Source organism: Podarcis gaigeae (genome assembly GCF_964106915.1).
Source record: "Podarcis gaigeae genome assembly, chromosome: 4".
NCBI classification, from domain to species: domain Eukaryota; kingdom Metazoa; phylum Chordata; class Lepidosauria; order Squamata; family Lacertidae; genus Podarcis; species Podarcis gaigeae.
In genome coordinates, this window is record NC_139677.1 from 79,352,792 (window position 1) to 79,376,925 (window position 24,134).

Consider the following 24,134-nt stretch of genomic DNA (forward strand, 5'->3'; position numbering starts at 1 on the left):
AAAGATACAAAACATAAATAAAAAGACACATTATCTTTCAAATTTTAGATATGTCTGTTTATTCAAGTATCAGATGCAACTGCACTACAATGGATTGTTGAGATCTGCTACTATGCACTGCAGATAAAGATTTTTCTGTCTCTAACTGGACATGAGACAATGCTTGAAGCAGATTGTGCTGCGACCAAAATGACACCCCCCCCCAAATCCTGTGGTAACAGCTGCTGCTTAGTTCCTCCTGTGTAGGGCTTCTTTCTCCCGCCCCAATCTCTCTTGTCAAACAGTATCTTCTGCCAAATAGCATGGAAATTGTCAAGACCCTGAGCACTGCCTCCACTGGAAGGCAAGCATGTTAATGTCTATTGTGAGCATCTCTTTAACCTTTCATCATTCACATTCAATCATTCCCTGAACCTGACTGCAGGCATACTTATGTAATGCAGCACCTCTTCAGGTATATTTAACTAAACAAGATTTTTTGTATAGGAAGCATTCAGTATTCTAGAGAGTACAGAGGCTGAAAAGCCACATTCATGTATGCCATTTCAGCACACATCTCTTATGTCAGCATCAAGTAACACAATGAAAAGCCCTGCAGAGCATATGCATCAAATTCCATTGAGCTATAGAGAATGCACACAGTAAGCAGAATCCACGTTGTTTCTGCTTATGACAGAACTAGTACTGTATGCAATTGAAAAAATATATCCCTGCTGTGAAATTTATAATAAAATTTAATTTATGGATTTCTTTTACATTATCAGCTTCTGCTGCAAGTGCTCGAGAAGGCCTATTTCAATATATCTCTATAAAAAAGTTAACTGAGATAATTAGCAAAGATGAGCAGATACTCAGTTACTTCATTAACTGCCTGGTGGCAATGAATTCTCAAGTGTAACTGGCTAACTTTTTTCCAGTCCCTGTGAAAAATGAGAGAATGGGTGGTAAAATGTGTAAAGTGATGGATGGGGGAGGAATCAAAATTTCACATATACAAGCATAGGATCTGAACTGGTGGTGATTGACTGTCATGGACCGTTTGGGTGCAGAGGAATGGTGGCTACAGGTAGTGGTTAGTAAGAGGAAAGTTTAATCACGATCCTAGTTGGGACAACACACAAAGTCCTAGTTGGGACAACACACAAAGCTGAACCTTGGTCTAGCTTCCAAGGACAGAGTAGAACAAAGCAGCTGCAATCTCCTCTTTGGGAGCCAACAAGTTTGCACTAAGCCACAGTTTGGTTCAGTGTTACATGTGAAGATGGCCAATGCATCAACACCAGATAGCATATATGAATTATGTTGGAACTGAAAAATTGGTCAAGATGTCATAATTGCAAGCTCTACTTCTTTAAAAGAATTAACAATAATGATAAAGTATTACCTTCTATTAGAAGCTCTTGTCCGTGACTGCCCAGCAGAGTACGAGACAGGAAAGGGGCAAAATCCACAAAGATTTCCCGAAGGAGTGGGGCCACTTTTTCCAAAGCTCTCTCAAGCTTTGCAGTGATGCTGTTGAAAACAAAGTACATTATGTCTAGAAATACAAGCAACGCAAGATATCACACAACTTATTGATGCTTCCCAGAATTTGAGGGATGTACATATCCACAGTTAAAATCAATGGGTCTACACTAAGTATTACTTAGCTAGATATCACCCACAGTAATTAAAATAATTTAAGCTAATACAGCAACACAGGTATCACCAAAGTGACAAAACCTCCTGCATCATAATATGTTATATATACTAAATAAATCAGAATTTATCATTTTCTGTTTTCCTCAAAAGAGATAATATATGGATATGTCTGCCCTTTATACTGATGCATTTATACCATATAAGCAATTTAAAGTTTAATCCATTTTGTGTGTGAGTGCTAAACTTTATTCGGGAAAACCTTAGTCATGATTTCTTTGAAATTAGTCCTCCCAAGTTCAGTTGCACCGATTTCATGTTAAGTTATACTCAGGATTGCAGCCTTGACTAAATGCCGGGCTTTTCTTTACATGTGCTCAGGAGTGTGCAGTTAAGTTGGTTATTTATGCTAAAGTAAAGCAGTACCAGATTGGGAAAGTGCGTGTAGACCATCCCCATCAGAGGTATTTTTGTTTTACGTCAAAAGACCCAAAAACCTAGCCATGGCCAGCATTTTGCATCTTGTGCCAGACACAAACATATCAGACATTGACCATTTCAACTTGTCAATCAGGTTTCTTTTTAAACATCAACACCACCACCTCAGGCAGTGCTATTTTTAAAGAAGAGTTTGCGATGGTTTATTAACTTGTTCAAATGTTAAAATCCCACAGTTTCTAATGTACAAATTAACTTAATTTTGCATTCTTTACAAGTGACATGACAAAGCTATTACAACTGTCCCATTCAAATAACCTTTCAAACATTGGGTCATCAATTATTGCTTTGTTTATGCAGTGTATACATTGTATGTCCAGTTCCTAGTCTCATTTTCTAGTCTGATGTCCTTGCAAATCACAGCCAAAAAGTACTTTATTTTTGTAAGACATATGAACTTAGAAGAAGAGGAGTTTGGATTTGATATCCCGCTTTATGACTACCCTAAGGAGTCTCAAAGCAGCTAACATTCTCCTTTCCTTCCTCCCCCAAAACAAACACTCTGTGAGGTGAGTGGGGCTGAGAGACTTCAGAGAAGTGTGACTAGCCCAAGGTCACCCAGCAGCTGCATGTGGAGGAGCAGGGAATCGAACCCGGTGCCCCAGATTACGAGTCCACCGCTCTTAACCACTACACCACACTGGTTACATTCCTTAGGAAGGAATGTAGAAAGTGCCTTATACCAAATCAGACCATTGGTCCATCTAGCTCAGTTTTGTCTACACTGAAAGGCAGTAGCTCTCTGGGATTTCAGGCAGGGGTCATTTCCAGCCTTATATGGATATACCAGGGTTTGACCCTGGGAACACCTGCATACAAAGGACATGCTCTTCTTCTGAGCTACAGGCCTTCCTCATACTGTATTGTCTCTACCCACTCGATTGCTATGAATTGTACAAATATTACCAAACACTAAAGAGGGAGAAGCAAAGAGTAGTTAAGGAAAACACCATTTCATTAATTTGAAAGTTTATTTCCTCTTTTCCATGTGTTCTAGGCAGATTACAAATATATAGTGTATAACAAAATGAATACAATCATTCATAAGGTTAATAAAACATGGCATGAACTGCTTCTTTAAATAGATAATGTTAACCAACTTGGAGACGGATATATTTGGGCTTCTTTTCATTATGTTGTTTGTTTAAATAACTATTAAATGGAAATAATTTATTAATAATGGCAAAATAGCCACTGCTAGGTACATCCTGTATGCTTTTAACCCAATAAAAAGGAAAGCAACTTTAAATTACCACTACCTATTAACAGTGGTGCAGAGAGGGCTGAATTTTGTGGCTGAAGGTGAGGCTCCAAATGCCTGGCTAGAGAGCAACAGATGAGGAGACAATGATGGCAAACAGACCAAGTGTCAACATGAGCATCTAAAGGGGTCCCAATAACACTGTTAAGTTGAGAGTCTAAAGTTAACTAGTTACACCACTTCCCATAAGCTATCTACTATAAATGCAAAGCCATTTGACTTGTTTTTATGATGTAGCAGGTCACAGAAACTATGTATGCTTAGGACAGCTAAAGCAGAACTACAGATGATGCACATTTGTAGTTGGAGCTGACAGGCTCTCTGGTCATCTTTGCATAACCACAAGTTTGCAAAACCACCCAGGACTGGCCTAGACAGTTAAAAAACTGTATAAGGTTGTTCTGTTAATATCTGAACTGTCCTGGATCCCCAGTGGCCAAGTTTTCACATGCTTTTTTTGGGACTGGAAATTTATTTTTACCTTGAATATAGGAGCTCATCACAACTGGATAGTTTTTGGTGCATTTGTGAAACCCTAACATAAAAACAAAATAAAACAACTATTGCATATTTAAGAATCAGAAAGAGATGTGAGAGCATTGTATCTACCAAAGGCCAGACTGCATTCCACCCGAGGAGGGGGGGTGTAATCCATGTGGCAACCACAGTAGATGGTTCAGGAAGACTGGTTTGGGACGCAAAGCTATCAAGATGTTATCAGGAACTGCTGACCATTACCCCATGTGGTGAGCCATGTAACTGCAGTCTCTCCAGGTTTGAGGCCTTGTAAAAATAAGCCCAGAACTTGTATATCCCATAGTTACTTAGTCTCTGTTAGTAGGCAGTTCTATTAGTAGAATATAAGACTGAACTCAGTACTGAGCCAGGTCCCAGTGCAGTTGAGAATTCAAATGAGAAGACCAATCCACACCATAGGCTATCTATATTATTATTATTATTATTATTATTATTATTATTATTATTATTATTATTCCCTATACCCATAGATCTCAAGGCAGTTCTACATATAGCAGGAGACAGGCTCAAGCCATCTCTCTTCCACTACCTCGGGATACCTCGGGATGAATACGCTTCAGGTTGAGCGTTTTCGCGTTGCAATCAGCATTACTGGAAGTAACGGAACATGTTACTTCTGGGTTTCGCCACTTGCACATGCGCAGACGCTCAAAATGACGTCGTGCGCATGCGCAGAAGCAGCAAAACGCGACCCGCGCAGGCGCGTGTTACATTCGCTTCAGGAAGCGAGCAGGGCTCTGGAACGGATTCCGGTCTCATCCAGAGGTACCACTGTACTGCAATGCCATATCAGAAAGAGCATATTAATATGAGAACAGTCTCTTAAATATAAGCATTATCTATCTTTTTATTATCCTACAGGACTCAGCTATTCCACTGCTTAGCAATAGTCATCCTTACAAGAACAATCTTTAAAACGGCTAAGGCATTGCTGGATTATAATGGTGCAATGCCTGCAGGCTCCTGCCTGCAACTCTGTTTTATAGCCCTCCTAGAAAAGAGCATTATGAAGCAAATTGTGCAAAAACAATTCTCAGAAATTATCTGAGAAATAAGCCAGCCCCACTGCTTCTGCCTTTCAGACTTTTTAGTAAATCAGTGAAGTCAGGGCTGTGATTAACATGGGAGTTGTTTTGGCACCAGGTTATTGGAATCCATGGGATCCTAAGACCTGCTGTTTTCCCCTCCCCTTTCCTGTACTTTTCTTTCCTGTTTCTGCCTCATTTTCAAGGCCTTGGGATCTCCACAGTTCTAAAGACCTACATTTTGTAACTTCATAATGTGAAAACTTTGCAAAGACGCTATGCAGGCGCTTACGTCCAGGCTCTCACGAAGAATTCAGTGTATAGTAAACTTACAATAAAATGGCATACACGTCTATTGAGAAGCAAATCTCTTTGTATTCAATGGTGCTTACTCCAAGCGAGGTGGGTACAAGATTTCAGCCTTGGCTTTTTTGTGAGGTTAGGGTCGAAAGGTTCATAGTGAAGGGGTCAGTACTGCTGCAAATAAAACATAACTTATAAGCAGCTTACTATGTTCAAAGTCAATTTATAAAGGAGGGTTTTAAAATCAAATTATACTTTTAACCCAATTAAATTATTATTTAACAGAATTAAATTTATTCTATTACATTTTTAAATCCTGTTAGCGATTCACAATGGTTTTGCCATTAGGAAAATGGAAGCAGGTTTTATTTATTTTTTACTGTGCAATTAGGGAAAACACAGAATATATGTTTTTCCTAAACATTTTGCCTGTAAAGGTAAACCTGTAAAACTAAAAAAAAAGTTAAATGGAGGCCCAGCTCCAGTGGCTAAAGGCCTAAACTAACTCCTCTTGGGAATCAATCCAACCTGGGAATAAGCTCAACTGAACACAAGTGGGGTTTACACACAATATTTAAGCCAGATTGAAGCCTTGGAGTTATACTAATCTGAAGGGGTGAGGTCCGAGAGAAAAATATTTTGCTTTCTAGTACAAAGACATATTACTCTGGTTAAAGAAACAAACATTTGATGTGAGTTCCCTTTCACATCCATTTTAGACCTCCTTCTGTCTCTTAACAACAATCAGGTGGAGAAGCGTAGGCTGAGAGTTGGTGACTGGGTCAAGGCAGGAAATGAGCAAAACAAGGATGAAAAAAGTGAATTTAAAATGTGGAACTGTAGGTGCTCAGAGTATTTTATTTTTGTTTATCAAGGTTGATAAATGTTTTGCTGAGTTGCGAAACTACATACACATGGAGTATTTTTGGTAGTCACAAGACATATTTTGTGGTACTTTATTTCAAGCATTCATTTTGGGGGGAGCAGGGGCCCTATTTTGGGAAGTAAACCAGGGCCCCCTAACCACCTTGGACCAAGAGTATATTTTCTCCAACATAGTTCCACTGAGCATTTATTCTGATACAGCTATCGAAACCTACCCTAAAGTTACCCCCCACCCACCCAATAATGCTCACTCAGTTGTTATAAAAACACATGGAAAGATATACATGGAATCAGGGCCACCCCACCAATTAGCCTCGGAGAGGCAGTTGCCTCATGGCGTAGGCTGGAGACAGATCTGCCCCCAGGAGCAGACTGCTCGCTGCCTCAGCAGCAGGGGAGGCAGAAGGGATGGTGGTGGAGGATGAGGTGGGGGCGGCCCCATTTTCTGTTTTGCTTCAAGTGGCAAAATGTCCTAAGCCGGCCCTTCATGGGATATCCAACTGAGTAAAGATATATAAAGCTTGTATTCTTTGTGATTATTGGAATTTTTCCTTGGGAACAAATTTAAAGCATATATATAAAACTGGCCATTACTGGAATTTTATCTTCCCGAAGAAGCATTTTATTTTTCATTGTAACGTGCTCACAAAAGCAATGTCATTTTTACCAGAAGTGTCACAAAACAATGCAGAAGGGGAAAGATAAAGAATTATGCTGATTGCTGATTGGTTTTTTTCTTGGTTTGTGTGTGGTGTTCTCAATCTAAAAATGGCATTAACAAAAATAAAAAATATGAGAATTACATACAACTTATCACGTAGGGAAGAAGGTTTTTAGCCCATACAACACATATCTCTGGAGACATAGAAAAGGGGTTTAGCAACTGAGAATTAGAAATTGATTATTTTGCTATTTAAACTAAATGCAACTGTGCAGTTTAAAGGCCATAGGAAGAGGGAAATCTTTAAAAAAATAAGGTTGTCTTAATATATACTTATGGAAAACCATGTTTTATGTAAAATCCAATGACATTTTGAATGGTGAAATAGAAGAAAATGTAAGGACATAGGGGAAACTTCTACTTATTAGCATTTTTAATCACAGAGGAAACACACTTCTGAAATTAATGCTTAAATAAATACAGTTCAACAATCACAAAGTGGGAATCAATAGACTATTCCCTAAGCAATATAGCTATTTTAATATCCAAGAGAGCCAGCCAGAAGACGACATTCCAAATGGACTATCAAAAAGCTTGTAACACAATCTTTGACTTGCTAATAAATGGCTTTTTTCTAGATTGATCAGTGAGCAGGGAGAAAATTAGGCACATAATCCTTTCATATACGTTTTTTACAGTTATTTGACTAAGATGGATAGGCTTTATAAAATTTGATTGGCTATCAAGACACAGAAGAGCAGCTTGTAACAAACATAGTTTTACACACTGTATTATATTTCAATGGAAGCTGGCCATCTGCCCTGCAGTAACCCTTTTCTCACATACAGTAAACCTAAAAAAAGATGCAAAATATATCAATCCCTTTGTACCATTTGCACTAAAATCCCCTCTGAAATCAGCCAGTTAGGATTTATTGGGAAAGTGGGGAAAATACATTATTTTCTATGATACAGTTACAGAGCTCCTAAGAAAGGGTCATGTAGTCCAGCCCTCTGTACGCCAAGGCAGGATTCTCTATATTGAGAAATGTACAATTGAGAAATTGTACTCTCTGATTACAATTACCTATCTACATTTTTTCTAGGTAACACAATCAATTTTAAATTGTCAGGAAGATCATCATAAATATTTAACCCTCCTGTGACCTAAGTCCATTGCCTCTTGTCCTGCTCTCAATAACAACCGATATTTATGACAACCAGCTTACATTTGAAGATAATATTAACCTACTTTATTTCCACCTATTTTTTGTCTCCAAGACAATATGGAGCAGATTTGGCCAAACTGGAATCTGCTAGTCACCTCCTTTGCACTGATAAGCACAAACATAAACTCCCAATTTCCACAGAATATTTTATACGCTTCATTTTTACCTTATTTATTTCTAAATTTATATACCAGTTTTCCATGAAAATATATGAAGGCAAATCTAGTTGTCTGAGAAAAAGGAGTAGGCTGGTTTCCGTTATGCATGGTCTAACTTGTTATTTTATAATGTTAAGAGTTCAATATCCTTTAAAATGCCAAATTTAAAAAATGCAAATCAAAGGTTCTCAACTGGTAAATTTATAGCTATTCTATCTTGATTGTGAGTCTATATTTCTGCTTAAGGGCATGTAGGGAATTTAGCTGGATGAAACAAAGATCTACCTAGCCCAGAACTCTGTTCAAGAATCCTTGTAACGGGAAGGTTCTAGGTGGTCCACTAGAAACTGCCAACCGGTCCACCTCCTAGAATAATTTATAAACTATACCTCATGTTTTCAGCTGAATCCTCTGGCATTGGTGCAACTGTCTGAACAGCAGGTAGGTTCTTACTGGTAGCACCATTCACAAAACTAGAGGACGACGACGATGATGACGATCCAGAATCCACTGCACCTATCCCCAAAATAGAGTACATTCAGTCTGAAAAACAATGCATCAACTTCACAGTAAATAAACATATTTTCGGAACATCGTAACTCAGGAACGATTGACTTTTTTTTTAATACAAATAGCTCATGAGACAAAAATTAAGCAGAAAAGCTTCCCCCAATGTAAGGTGCTGGGAACTAACCTACATTAATCGTGCTTTAGTCACACTGAAATCAATGGCTCTTAAACTAGTCAAAATTTCAGTGGGATTAAAGTCTGGATCCATCTGAATGTACTCAACCAGAAAGTACTCAAAAAAGTTTCATAAGATTAAATCTATTCCCTTTCACATCCTGAGGTTAACATCCTGCTATATATATTTAGACTATTTCAAATTCCTCCCATAACACTGTAATGACTGCCATGGGGGAAGGGTGACTCAATATCAAATTATTGTACTGAGGAGGGGCTAGTAAAGATAACTTAATCTACAAGAGTCTACAATCCAAATGACGGGAAAGGGTTACACACATGGCTCAAAAATATTCACCTTCAAATACTATTTTCCAAACCGATTCCTGTTGTTTAAACATTCATCATGATTTAAATACTAAAATTAAAAATCCAGGTCTAAACTACTGTCATCCCCATATGACAATTCACTACTCTAACTCAGCAATACAATCTGATTTCTCATTAAAAAAAACAACAACCTACAAAACATTTTCAGTATCATACAAAACTACTTTAAGCAGAAGAGGGGAATTGGGGGACAGAAAATGTCTCAAACAGTACAATCCTTTGCATGTTAACGCAATTTAAATTCTGCTGTAATCAACAGCAACACGACTTGCTACCAGGAAAGTGTGACTTGAACTGCATCCTAAATGACTAAAGTGAAATCTTCACTCTGCAGTAAATTGTTCAGTGCTATGTGCTGGTTGAAAGAAACCCCCCTAGGAAATATTATAAGCTGGGCAGCATCTGGATGTACTGAGAAAAGCTGCCTAGAACAGGCTAAAATTACTATGGACATTATTGTTGGCATATGTTTGCAACTGACATATAATACATACAGGGTAAATGAAAAGACATGAAGGAAAAGGATATAATTTACCCAAATGCAGCTAGCATAGAGCAAGCAATCATTCACAGTTATACTGAAATACGTGTACAGGGCCCTTGATTAACAATTATGTTATTAAACATCTGAAAACCCCATACAGCAACATTTTCAGAATAGTTATTCCAGTAAATATTTCAAATGGGAAATGAGAGAAATGATAGCAATTAACTCCCCCATATTTTTTTAATGAATGCCTACTCAGGTAGATTCAAGCACAAGACGACTTACACTAAATCAATAAAAAGTCAAGGACTCTGAGGCTTCTTAGAGAAATTTGCAGGCAACTGACACACTATAATACAATTAAATGTTTCCAGTGAGCCACAATATTTTTGTCCTTTTTCTACAATTGACCAAATTGCACAGAAAATTTTGGGAGATCAGATGGATCCAATGTAAAATGCAGTATGTTTGCTTATCAAAATGGTTCAGCTGGAGATAATCTTGTGCCAGAGCAGGGTTAGAGAGTGAGAATGCTTAGAGGCACTTACTACAGAAATACTTCAAACACAAAAAAGATACCAAAATTATACCAACAAAAACAAGCAGAAAGAAAAATACAAGATTCACAAAAATATCTAAGGGCAATACCTGTTGTATTAATCATACTTTTTGGTGTAGCTCCTGTAGCAGCAAATATATTAGGTGTACTACTGGGTGGGAGTCCACCTCCAGCTGTGGCAGTTCCAACTGTGGTCACAGCTAGGCTTCCAGGAGGAGGTTTTTTCACTGGCACTACAACACTCCTGTGGAGGAAGAAATTAACACAAAATCAGAAAAGGTTACTGTGACAACTGTATCCCCCTCAACCCCCTTTATGGAAAAGGGCCAATTAATGTTTATGTTCTAGAACAGAGTAGTCAAACACACGGCCTAAGGCCTTTTTTGGTCCCCAAGGCCTTTTTTGGCGGCCCTCAACAATATTTGGTGCCCCCTCCAGTCCTCACACCGCTTTTACAAAGCTTGGTAAGCAAGGAACTGGGCTTTTGAGGTCCCCTGATAGGGTCCTAGACTTCTCCGGCCTCCTTCCCAAAGTCAAGTTAGAGCTTCCCCAGCTTTGGGAAAGCTGTGTGAAGGCTGGAGGGTTTTTCCAAATTTTTGCTGTGCTCCTCACCCAACAATGAAGTGTGTGGCCAGGAGGTTCTGTGTCAAAGTACTCTCGCAGGCCATTTGGTATGGAAAGTTGGACTGCCCTGTTATAGAGCAAGGGTGGGGAATGCTTTTCAGCCTAAGGGATATATTCTCTTGTGGCAACTTTCTGGGAGCAAAAGTAGCCAGAGCAATGGATGTGTACAGTAGGTTACAATCCAGTCACACATATGCCAGAAACCACCCAAATCCATAGCTATCTATCCACCAACTAGGCAAATAAGAGACATCAATTTTCAAAGGATTCTTCCAGCCAGGAAAAAGCATTTGAGGCAGCCATGGATCATGAGGCATGTGGCCCATGAAGAGGATGTAACCTAGGGAAAGTCCAAGGACTAGATAGAGGACTCTGGAGGGCTGCATTCGGACCCTGGGCCAAAGGTCGCCACTCCCTGGTAAAGTCGCTACAATTTCTGACTCCAGGTTCAACCCCTTTTCCTGTAAGGACACATCATTTATCTTAATATATTCAATATCACACAACACACACACACAAGTGATGATTCATTTTCACTAGTTAATAAGAGAACTAGATTAACTATAAATCAGTGACAAAATAAAAGGTTTCAGGACAACTGTGCAGTATAACATAAAGCTAAAAAAATACAAGAATTTGTGCAACAGGCAGAACATCCTACTGTGCATGTTTCAGTTTCAAAGTATAAAATAACAATCAAAATACAGCAAAAAGAAATTTAAGATTAGAAGTAGTATTTAAACTTAGCCGTTTAATTTTTTTAGATATAACAAAAAGCACACTTTTAGAGCAAATGATACTTTCAAGGGCCTGAACACACAAAGGCCACAATCCAAAGACCCTATTTAGATGTTCAGGCAGGCTAGTGAATTCTTTAGAGTTTAAACTGCTATTGCTAAATGGCCAAGGCAAACAGTTCATATGCTTACTCATTACATATGTGGTCACGAATATATGTAGAACAAAAGATTTAGTACTTTGAGCAACGAAAACCTTGAATAAAACACAAATATTTTCAGAATTAATGTATTTTTAAAGTACTCTGAATGCAGTTGGCTTTTACATTAGATGTGTGAAAGTTACATGAAGTTCCCAGTTAAATTGTGAATGAACATCTCCCCCCCCAAAAAAAGGCAGTTATAGAAGCTAGAGACTAAAATGCACACCATGAACAGTTACTCCCCCTGCTTCTCCTGTTAATAAATCCCTGTAGTTTAAACAACACTTTGGAGGTTTAGTGGAAAAATGGGTGGAAGGGAAACTGCTTCCAAATAACATGTGCTCCATGTTGCTATGTTCTCTTTTAGGCAATCTGCTTCTTAAATTCACTGTAGTTTAAAAAGTAGTTTGGAAATTGTTGGTGCTGGGTTTATGGAAGAAACAACAACACACTGGTGTACATACTTTTAGATCATGATCTACAAGTATATTTTTACATCTGCAATCTCTGTATTATTTTTATAAAGGTTACTTTAACAACAGAATGCTTTCAAGCGAGACATAGCCAATGCTGAGGAATATACCAGACCTCTTCTCTGTGGAAGACTAAAAAAAGAAGAAGATTTTTTAAATGTATTATTTATTAAAGATTTCTTGGTTTACAAAAGTATGTAAACTCACTAAGTTTAAAAAAAAATAGTAACTGTGACAATATGTAGTATATGCATATTTGTTAATAACATAGAGAAAAATATAAAAAGAGAATTTGTTATGTTTACTCTAGAACAGTCTAGAGCAACTTGTGCTTCTACAAATATGGTCCACACATTATTTTGATGTGATTTTAAGATGAGTCCAGACTCCAGGGCCAGAGAAATCTGTTTATATAGCTCATAATGTAATTACAACTACCTTAAGACAGATGAGGCAGAAGGCAACAATATATTGAAACTGATTGAAAAATGCAGTTGTCCAGAAGCACTTGTGGGGAAGAGGTCTCTGAAAAGCTGCTCAAAGCTTCAGAGTTTGAAGTGAAATTTTTGATGTTGTCACTCTCAATCTATTGAATGGCTGACGGACAATCAAACCCGTCTGGCTAGCTGGCAGCTCATTTTGCTGGCAGGTGGCAAACAATTAGACACACCAATTTGTGCCTCCTGATGACATTAAAGCATGAAACTAAGTTGTATGCAGGGCCTAGTGATTTGTGTGAAAGCATTTCAAAAATAATACTCTTTGCCGTGGCAACTCATTTCAGACTGCCACCTTCCATTATGGCTTTGAGTAGTGAAGACGACAGACTTGAGTTACGTGCAGTGCAAGGGCGCTTCTGTTCAATCCGTCATCAGCGCCCCCCGAGACCTCAATCCCTCCTTTCATCAATATCACCTCATCATTTACATTCGATAGTACTTGAACTGCTGAATACATTAACTACACAGAAGACCTATTCCGTAATATACGCTGAAACATGTTTCTCTGCTTCTACATTTCCAATTCTGTGTACTTTAAAATGAATTATAATGTTCATAATGTTTCATAGGACAGCACTGTTAAGATTCTACCACTTCTGTTTCTTCAACATATTCCTTTCGTTGTAACTTCTGTATGATTATGAGCACTTATTTTCTGTGTGATTTTGGACATTTAAACATTATTATTTTTTACAGATTATTATTAAACTAAGCAACTGGAGTGAAAAACACCTGGCATTTAGATACTTTAATGCACTAAAAAAATCCCTGCGATGATTTGAAAATTTGCAAGAACCACCGCAATCCTGCAGAGATAGAGGTTTAGAATGCTAATAATGAGATTGTTAAGACTCTCTAGTGATATCAAAGGGGCTTGAATAAGCCCGTGGCCAGTAGCTGCATGCGTAGTTTTGGAAAAATAAGTTTAGCATATTTCTTATTAAACCAACACAGATGGTCATGTCAAACCCCCTTTTTTAGCATTGTAGGAACTATAGTGAGCAAACTTCATTTCCTCTATCACACATGTGGAGACTGAAAGCTTCCACTTTCAGTTTTGAGGAAACTGCAGTTTACCATTATGACCAAATTAGGGACACTCTAGTTTGTTCTGTTTCTAGTTAACTGAGTCAAACAAGTTTATGAAACTATGTGCTCAGTCCTGGTTTTTTTTTTTAAAAAATATATATTTTATTTAGGATTTTCTTGTTTTACAGAAGTGTAATGCCTCGTTTTTTCCCCCCCCCCATGTAACATTGAACAGGGGATGGTGGAACACATTAGAGGTTACCCACTATGGTTTAGCATGATGTGTGAACTGGGCAATACCATACATAGTAGGAACTACAGCAATGAACTTTAAAATGAAAACACATGATTTGCAAATACTGATCAACATGCGTAATGAATTCTCTCCAAGTGCATTACGACTATTTTAACAAGTGTTTCCTGTATACTTCCTTAAGTTTATAAATGATAATAATATTACTCATTTTATTATTTGTACCCCACCCAAATGACTGCGTTTCCCCAGCCACTCTGGGAGATGCATGTTTTAATTACACCTTCTCCCCTTCTCGTTACAAAAAACAGTTAACAACAGACGCATGTGAAGTGGTAAGGGTCCAGTGAATAAGGTTCTGATTGAAAGACTGCCTGATGCAAATGGTCTCAAAGTCAACTTTGAAAAAATTAAGAGGCTGACACTGTGAAGACTTGGTATTTTGGGGCTCTTTTCTTTCACTTTTGTATTTCAGGATGAAAAGCTTTGTTTTATGTTGAGAAAAGTTATGGCTTTACAGTGGTACCTCACAAGATGAAATTAATTCGTTCTGTGAGTTTTTTCATTTTGCGAATTTTTCGTCTTGCGAAACACGGATTCCCATAGGAATGCATTGAAAATCAAACTTGCAAGACGTTTTCGTCTTGCGAAGCAAGCCCATAGGGAAATTCATCTTGCGAAGCAACTCAAAAAACAAAAAACTCTTTCGTCTTGCGAGTTTTTCGTCTTACGAGGCATTCGTCTTGCGAGGTACCACTGTATAAAGTAGATATGTTCATTGACTACTAATTAGACTTAGCTGTTAAAAGACACAATTCAATCCAGATACCTTTCCCATAAACAATAGGACTGTTTATAGTAAGGCAGTGCACATAGATGTAAACCAGCTGTATTTTTACTGCACAGTCTTTATCAGCATATTACAGCCAATATATACGTTCAAGTGCCAATATGAATATACCATAGTAAGTGAATCAATCATGCCATATACCTGTCAAAGGAGTGATACTGCATTGGGAGAATAGGCTGAGCTTCTCTCTTTAGTGCAGGATCAGGGTACGGAATAGGATCAGGCCCACATTCTGCAATTTCAACAGGGGCTGCCACCAGACTTTTTAATATTTCCTTGACATTGATGCCCTTGCTTTGGCTGATACTTGATATTGAGGATGCAGGTTTCAGAATTTCACTGGGGCTTTCTGTTAAACTTTCCTGAGATTTCTTCACCTCAGAAGACAAAGTAGACAATAGTTCACTCATAGCATCAGGACCTGTGCTTGTTTCTAAGTCTGTCCCGTTCAAGATACTGGGCATTTGCTCCTCTCCAATTCCAGAATCGGTATGAGGAATGGAGCTTTCCAGCTGAATATCTTCAACTGGTGTCGGAGTTTCTTTTTCTTTTATATTATCTGGAAATACAGCAGGAGTCTCTGCAAAACAAAATTATTTTTAAAAAAACTAAGCTTGAAAATTAGCATTCCTGTATCAATAATCTTTTATCAATAGAGGACAAAACTCTAGGTGTGCTGGTAGAGGCACACCTAAGAGGCACACCGTGATGAACATGTTATGAAACTGAACTCCAGAGCTAGCCTAAGACATTTTGGTACCTCATGTAAAAGACAGGATGGTGTGCCACATTCCTACATAGAGAAGCTGACTGGAATGAGAGTTAAATCTTCATTTTACACTAGTAACAGGTTACTGTCCTCCACCACACTTGAGAGCAACAAGGTAGTTATGGGGTTTTAAGATAGGCCACCTACCTGGCACACACAGTTCTGACCTCTAAATAAATGAGTCCAGGGAGCTACAACCTGCGTACTTGCTTCCTCTTTCAAAAAGAAGCCACTGAACAATTTCCCAATTCAAATGATCTATAGCATTCCAGAAACAGGAATTCCAGATCTTAGGGATAATATTATTCTCTACTGTTATATTTTCATTTTTTGAGCATATGGTAAAAGACAAACTATTTTTTTACATAATTATGTGAAAAATATAGATTCTCTCCTGATTCAAGAATACCAAACGTCTTCCTACCATCCTACCCACAGCTGCACAAGGAAATCAAAGATATGAGGACGCTCTATAACTGAGGACAGCCTAAATTATGAGCCAAATAGTTTGCCAAGTAGATTATATGTAAACTAAGAGCTAAATGTCACAAATGTAAATATTACTTATTTGATTTCAGTGACATTTAGCTTTAAGAATGCTTAAAATCAAACATAATCAAAGTGCCCTATTTCCTGAAAGTGACAAACATATTCAGTACCTAACATTTCAGCTTAATTCACTGCATTTCTATCCTCCCTCCCTCCAAAGAGCTCAGTGTGGCATACATGGTGTTTCTCCTCATCCTCACAACAACCCTGTGAGGCTAAGATATTTTACCTGGATCAAAGTCAACCAGTAACATTTGTGGCTGAATGAGTGGTTTTTCCACTCTTCAGTGCAATACAGCCCATTACTGTAATATGTAAACAACTTCAATGTACATTTTTTAATTAATAATAACTATTACCATAATTTACTTTCTAAACTGCTGGCCATTTTATTTATGACAATTTTGTGAAAGGCTTTCTCTATACATATTTATTAACAGGAGCATCATTGATATAGTACTTTCCCTGTGAGTTTAAAGAGCTGCACATATATTATTTTAGTAATCCTTCCAACAGGCTTGCTGTTGTTGTTGTTTAGTCGTGTCCGGGTAGGCCAATATTATCATCTTCATGCTGTAGACAGGAGACTGCACTCAAGAGAAAAGCCGCTTGCTGATGGCCAACTAGAAGGTGCATTGCTGAAGTGAATTTTACATTAAGGGTTTCACATCACACTCTTTAACCACTGTACTACGTCGCATTTGATCCTACTAAGAACAATTGTTTTATGTCGACAATTTTTCAAAATATCAGAAATCCCCAGTCAAGCTTAGGAAAAAGTTATGGAAAGTTGCTTTATCATAACACTACATTGTTGCAAAGGCCTATAAATAAATATTTACATCAAAAAGTCTGAAGAAGAAAGGGAGAGGGAGAGGGAGAGAGAACTCAAATTAAGCAAATTGGAGCAAACAAAGTGCAACCAATTAAACAACTAACCTTCATAACTCCAATAGAGTACTCTCAAAATGATTTTAAGAGGAGATCTCTGGCAACAGAGTATAGGTAGGGTAATAGCATGAGATATTTCACCTGGGTACTTTTCAAGTAGCCTAAAACAGCTGTGGAAAGGGAGAGAGGGACTTGCTACTATGTTTTGACCCTTTTAAATTCAGTCATCCCCTCCCCCCATTCCCCTGGCCAATTCTGATCTTCTTCAAAAGTCAAAGGATATGGAACATAGCAACTCCATCTTCCCAAGTCTTTATCCTATTGTAGTGAAACAATGGTGTATGCTGCCACAGAGACTGGAACCTCTGCATGAGTGCTAACAGGCAACACCTGAGCAGACTAAACAATCACATAACGGAAGAGGTACTCATGCCACACACAGGCACTGCTCTCACCTTTCTCAGGATGCCAGAGCAACCATATTTTGTATTTCAGAAATAACATTCCCCCCCCCCCTTTCTGTTAAGATTTCATCATTAAACACCAATTTTCTCTATTTCATAAAACTGTGTGCCTCTGATCTTTGAGTTTTATCACTTTTTACACCTACTTAGGTAGAAGGAAAACTAAAGAGGGGCAGCAGCAAAAATGATAACCAATTACATGTGTTTAGGTTATAATTTATAAACCTGCTGTCAAAGCTTTCAACGATCCTGATCAGTTTACTGTAGCATTAAGACATAGCAGTAGACAAAGGAAGGAGAAATGCTAAACCTGGTAATTTTAACCTTGTCTGGAAGAAAACAGTTGGGTGCCAGATGCCTCTTTCCTACCATTTTTCACTGTAATTGCAGAGTTCATTTATTACACCAAAGCAAAAAAATAATGACGTTAGTTATGTAAATTGGTTTCTGAAATGACCTCATCCTTTTGGGGAAGGGCTGTGGCTCAGTGCTAGAGCATCTGCTTTGCATGCAGAGGACACCAGTTTCAATACCTGGCATCTGCAGGTAGGCTTGGGGATGTCTGCTTGAAACCCTGGAGACACCCTGCCAGTCAGTGTGGGCATTATTGGGATCGATGGACTAAGGTTCTGATTGAGTATGAGATAGCTCCCTATGTGCTTTTCTTAGCATGCCTTGATTTGCTGAGATTTTTGAAATATGCTTATCTATTTTTGCCTACAAGAATAAATTCAAAAGAGTTGATACGAAGCTATCATTTCAATGATTTATCCAACACATACGGTAAGTATTTTATCCCAAGCTGGAAGCTAACCTTCTCTATGAAAGAAAATAAAAACAGGCTTCAATCCTTTGTCTGGCTCAGCAGTAGACTCGGATGAGGTAGAGTTATCGTCTGGAAAGCAATTTCCCCTAGTCCCGGACCACGCAGGCCAAAGAATGCAGCCTTATTGGACTCCTCAAGCTCATATAACGCCTGTCCAATTCATCGCTCACCACATCATTGCTATTGTTGTTGTTTAGCTGTTTAGTCGTGTCCGACTCTTCGTGACCCCATGGACCAGAGCACGCCAGGCACTTCTGTCTTCCACTGCCTCCCGCAGTTTGGTCAAACTCATGCTGGTAGCTTCGAGAACACTATCCAACCATCTCGTCCTCTGTCGTCCCCTTTTCCTTGTGCCCTCCATCTTTCCCAACATCAGGGTCTTTTCCAGGGAGTCTTCTCTTCTCATGAGGTGCCCAAAGTATTGGAGTCTCAGCTTCACGATCTGTCCTTCCAGTGAGCACTCAGGGTTGATTTCCTTCAGAATGGAGAGGTTTGATCTTCTTGCAGTCCATGGGACTCTCAAGAGTCTCCTCCAACACCATAATTCAAAAGCAACAATTTTTTGGCGATCAGCCTTCTTTATGGTCCAGCTCTCACTTCCATACATCACTACTGGGAAAATCATAGCTTTAACTATACGGACCTTTGTTAGCAGGTGATGTCTCTGCTTTTTAAGATGCTGTCTAGGTTTGTCATTGCTTTTCTCCCAAGAAGTAGGCGTCTTTTAATTTCGTGACTGCTGTCACCATCTGCAGTGATCCCGGAACCCAAGAAAGTAAAATCTCTCACTGCCTCCATTTCTTCCCCTTCTATTTGCCAGGAGGTGATGCGACCAGTGGCCATGATCTTCGTTTTTTTGATGTTGAGCTTCAGACCATATTTTGCGCTCTCCTCTTTCACCCTCATTAAAAGGTTCCTTAATTCCTCCTCACTTTCTGCCATCAAGGTTGTGTCATCTGCATATCTGAGGTTGTTGATATTTCCTCCAGCAATCTTAATTCCAGCTTGGGATTCATCCAGCCCAGCCTTTCGCATGATGAATTCTGCATATAAATTAAATAAGCAGGGAGACAGTATACACCCTTGTCGGACTCCTTTCCCAATTTTGAACCAATCAGTTGTTCCATATCCAGTTCTAACTGTAGCTTCTTGTCCCACATAGAGATTTCTCAGGAGACAGATGAGGTGATCAGGCACTCCCATTTTTTTAAGAACTTGTCATAGTTTGCTGTGGTTGACACAGTCAAAGGCTTTTGCATAGTCAATGAAGTAGATGTGTTTGTGGAACTCTCTAGCTCTCTCCATAATCCAGCACGTTTGCAATTTGGTCTCTGGTTCCTCTGCCCCTTCAAAATCCAGCTTGCACTTCTGGGAGTTCTCGGTCCACATACTGCTTGAGCCTTCCTTGTAGAATTTTAAGCATAACCTTGCTAGCGTGTGAAATGAGTGCAATTGTGCAGTAGTTGGAGCATTCTTTGGCACTGCCCTTCTTTGGGATTGGGATGTAGACTGATCTTCTCCAATCCTCTGGCCACTGCTGAGTTTTCCAAACTTGCTGGCATATTGAGTGTAGCACCTTAACAGCATCATCTTTGGAAATTTTAAATAGTTCAGCTGGAATATCATCACTTTCCACTGGCCTTGTTATTAGCAGTGCTTTCTAAGGCCCATTTGACTTCACTCTGAAAGATGTCTGGCTCAAGGTCAGCAACCACACTACCTGGGGTGTACGAGACATCCATATCTTTCTGGTGTAATTCCTCTGTGTATTCTTGCCACCTCTTCTTGATGTCTTCTGCTTCTGTTAGGTCCTTACCACTTTTGTCTTTTATTATGGTAATCTTTGTACGAAATGTTCCTTTCATATCTCCAATTTTCTTGAACAGATCTCTGGTTTTTCCCATTCTATTGTTTTCCTCTATTTCTTTGCATTGCTCGTTTACGAAGGCCTTCTTGTCTCTCCTTGCTATTTTTTGGAAATCTGCATTCAATTTCCTGTATCTTTCACTATCTCCCTCACATTTTGCTTGCCTTCTCTCCCCCACTATTTGTAAGGCCTCCCCCGCTATTTGCATTTCCTTTTCATTGGGATGGTTTTCGTTGCTGCCTCCTGTATAATGTTATGAGCCTCCATCCATCATTTCTATAGGAGCCAGCAATTACAGAATAGAGCAATGGCCCCTCAAAAGACAGCTCTTCTCAAGTCCTAGAGAGCACTGGCTTCTGTGAGCTTTCTATGACAAGCTGCCATTCACCCTGCCACTCTAGTTGGGATCTGGCAGCATTGACCACTGGATTCAACTTGATTATTGGACTATTGGGTAGGACTGCAACAGAAGACTTGACTAAACTACCGCCCTGCCTTGTCCCTGCTCTTCAGGAATGTGACCCCAGTTATATCAATGTGCCCCAGCATCAATCTGGCCTCCCCAGAAAATCTATGCCAGCAGAAGACAGGGTCATAGCCCAGCTTGAATGCTTGCAACCCGAATTAAGATAAGAACAGCCCTACTCCCAGACTGCTTCAAGCAGGGCCATGTTCACCTTGATCCTATGAGCTGCCTCCCATTTTCTCTATCCCAATGACCAGAAATTATCTTAATCATTGGCAGGAGGTGGTAAGCATCCTCTAGGTCCCAACAAGAGTGTCTTTTCCTGCTGGAATTACTGTTAAGGAGAGAATCCTGGAAGGGTTCTTCTCAAGCCTACTGAACAAAAAGTCCATCCAAGAGTTTTATCCCTGGTGGAAATGATATTTTTAGCATGTTTCTAGTAGAGGTAGTTCAGTCTGGTAGGAAAATATGCACTTGTAGGAGACAAAAGTGCCTTCCTCCTTCCTCTGCCCCAAAGCAAGTATTTAGGCCTTGGGCACGAAAAGGCAGAAGCAACAGTGAATGTTCCTTTGTGAGCTCACTCCAAAATTGCTCTGAGAACTCAAATCAAATAAATAAAGTTTAAGGCTTTCCAAGCCTCAACCGGAATGCATGCAAGGCATCACTGTTTTGGGGGTGAGTAGTAAGATATGCATCCCTATTCCTTACCACGCAAAAATAGTAAAGTTGCAATAGCAATTGCAAACTTTTATAGTTTAGTCACTTAAAATACATTTTCAATTAAAGCTTTCCTTAGAATCTTCTGTAAAATTTATACGTCTTATTAAGGAGTTATGAGCATTGACCAAAAGATGGGAGTGCAAGATTACAAGGATGAGTTTATTTCAATCATCACACACAAAAACAAGTTCTACGTGAAATTAACATCAAATTCACCAGAACATTCACAATGACAATACAACAATAGAGGAATGATAATGGCAAACATTTAATGAGGGTTTTGATAGTACATTACTATTAGCCTTATAACTAGAACAGGGAATTAGCCTGACTCACACTTCTGCTGTTAAGGTCATACCATCACAGAAGGACCATTGTTGGCACTCCGGCAGGCCAATCCTAAACATATTTTTTTCTGGAAGAAAGTTCCAGTGTGTCCAATTGGACTAACTTTCAGGTAAATAAAATTAGTAGTAGTAGCAAAAAAGTTGTAGTAGCAGGTGCAGCATAGGCTATTATTAAAGTTACAGTCAACTAGGTTAAAATGAAATTAAATAGCACAGAGACTCATTCTGGAACCAGTGCAAATTCCTAATTTAGCAACAATAAACCTTATTGACTTAGCTTTGCTTAGCTTTTACCCATGCAAGAATAATGGTTATTCCAGTGGTAGCCAATGACTGATAATTAGGAAATCCAGACCCAAAGCATTTTTCTGCCAATGAAACTAACAACTCTTGTAAGGGTCTATCAAAAAAGATTTTAACAAGTGCTGTCCTTCATATTCCTACCAAATACTGCAGCAGAAATAGCAGAAGTTGGCAGGCTACCGTGTGGAAAGCCACTAAGAAGTCCATGAAGATCAATGGGGTCAAATCTTCTAAATTAATTCCTAGGCATACAATGTCCAGCAAGGCTGCTAAAGTAATTTCTGTCCCCAAAGCAGCAAAGAAGTCAGACTGGCACTGCTGAAAAATGATGAGTCATCCAAGAATAGCTGCACTTATACAGTAACCACATCATAAAATCACAGCATGAGAGATAAAACAATGCCAATATGTGCGGCTGGCTATGTAGCAAATCTGCTGCTAATCAATGGTATAAATTATTTTGCTGCTGTTTATGTACTTTTTAATGCTTGAGATTTATCCTTAATTTTGCAATATATTTGGTGGTTTGACATGCTTTACTCTTGGGTTTTTGTTCACTACCTGAGATATTTATTGATACAAATGCTTTTAAAAGGGATCTAACTGCTGTCTCCATTAAGGGTAATGGAAAGCTGCCCTCATTTAAGAAAGAACAATTCCCAAAAGCAGCAAGACCAGCCTTTACTGACTTTGATTATCCATGATCAGCCATCTAATCTAAGATTCTACACACTACTTAATTCATTATCTAATGTAGCTGCTTACACTTAGTAGTAATCCATTAGGTCAGATGTCCTCAAACTGTTCTACATGGGCCGCTAGCTGTCTGTATGCTCTATTCATAAGTACATGGATAGAATGTGGAACTGTCAAGATTATCTCAACTCGGCCCTCAGTCTAGGGCCTGTGATTTTGATAATATGGCACTGGTTTTGATGAGGATGCAGGGACATGTTATTGTATTTTTCTTCATATCTAATCCAAAAGTGAACCAAGTATTTGTTCTACAACAGAGAGCAAAGCAAAGCAAAAACTTAAGTGGTCTACCAAGTCCCACCATTTTTAATAATGCAGGCACCCAACTTTGTGAAACACTGCATTAGCTAATTTAGATCCAAAACTTTATTGTTTCATACGGATGAAGTGCTGCAATGCTGGTCTCCAAATAATCTCTTACTAAACTTGGAATATTGTAAATAGATGGTATCAATTTGGAAACATTCCTTCTGTTAATCTTCTTGTTTTTGTATCCTAGGAAGGTAGGTGAATCCATCAGATTGTTATTTGACCTCTGGTCCCAGGGCAAATCTGGACCTCCATTTCGCCCATAGACCTGTTTCAGGCAAGTCACACTCACTTGGCCTACATTTCACATTACATATGGGGCAGTGCTTTGCTGACTAATAGTGATTGCAAAGTCCTTTGTGCAGTGTTTCTGAAACACTCAACAACCAGGCGATTGTGATAAGCTTGGGAAGAGCTGTTTGCAAGTCCTATTTTTTTTATTTCTTCAATAATTATTGAAGCGTATTCAGGAACAGAGAAAGAATCTCCAGTGCTGTGGCTGTTTAACTAAATATAGTTCATTTCCAACAACTGCTATGGTCTTCTTGGTCAGAATGATCATACCTTCACTTCTGAAGTTTGCATTTAGTGGGGTCATTCTTACCTGCAGAGGTAGGAGGAAAGCATTACAGAGGCACTTCAGACTATTGTCAGGTACGCCACCCTTTGGGCAGAGATGATTTGGTCACAGTACTCCATGCTCTGGTAACTTCCAGATTGGATTATTGCAATGTGCTCTATGTGGGGCTATTCTTGAAAGGGACTCAGAAACTGGTTCAAAGGCAACTGGCTGGAGTTGCCTTTAGAACTCATATATAACTCCTGTTCTAAAACTGCTGCATGCATGTTTCTGAACCCAATTCAAGGTGCTCACTTCAGTGCTT

General features: G+C 38.9%; 2 protein-coding genes across 5 annotated transcripts in view; both read right to left on the reverse strand.

Moving 5' to 3' along the window:
• Positions 1 to 24,134, reverse strand: part of NBEA (neurobeachin) — a 344,666-nt gene that overhangs the window by 227,727 nt on the left and 92,805 nt on the right. For 2 of the 4 annotated variants that reach the window (XM_083735945.1, XM_083735946.1), the window contains exons 30-33: positions 15,125 to 15,563; positions 10,404 to 10,558; positions 8,584 to 8,710; positions 1,385 to 1,512 (exon numbers count right to left, since the gene is read on the reverse strand). In XM_083735945.1, coding sequence (XP_083592071.1) covers positions 1,385 to 1,512; positions 8,584 to 8,710; positions 10,404 to 10,558; positions 15,125 to 15,563 — 849 coding nt within the window. Of the gene's footprint in view, positions 1 to 1,384; positions 1,513 to 3,878; positions 3,933 to 8,583; positions 8,711 to 10,403; positions 10,559 to 15,124; positions 15,564 to 24,134 lie in introns of all 4 variants that reach the window. The other 2 variants (XM_083735942.1, XM_083735943.1) reach the window with 2 other exon arrangements.
• The window catches only part of LOC310843240 (cilia- and flagella-associated protein 337-like), a 1,288,916-nt gene continuing 1,280,303 nt past the window's right edge, over positions 15,522 to 24,134 (reverse strand). The window contains exons 33-34 of the mRNA XM_083736208.1: positions 18,709 to 18,805; positions 15,522 to 18,611 (exon numbers count right to left, since the gene is read on the reverse strand). The gene's annotated coding sequence lies outside the window, so the exon portion shown is untranslated. The remainder of the gene's footprint in view (positions 18,612 to 18,708; positions 18,806 to 24,134) is intronic.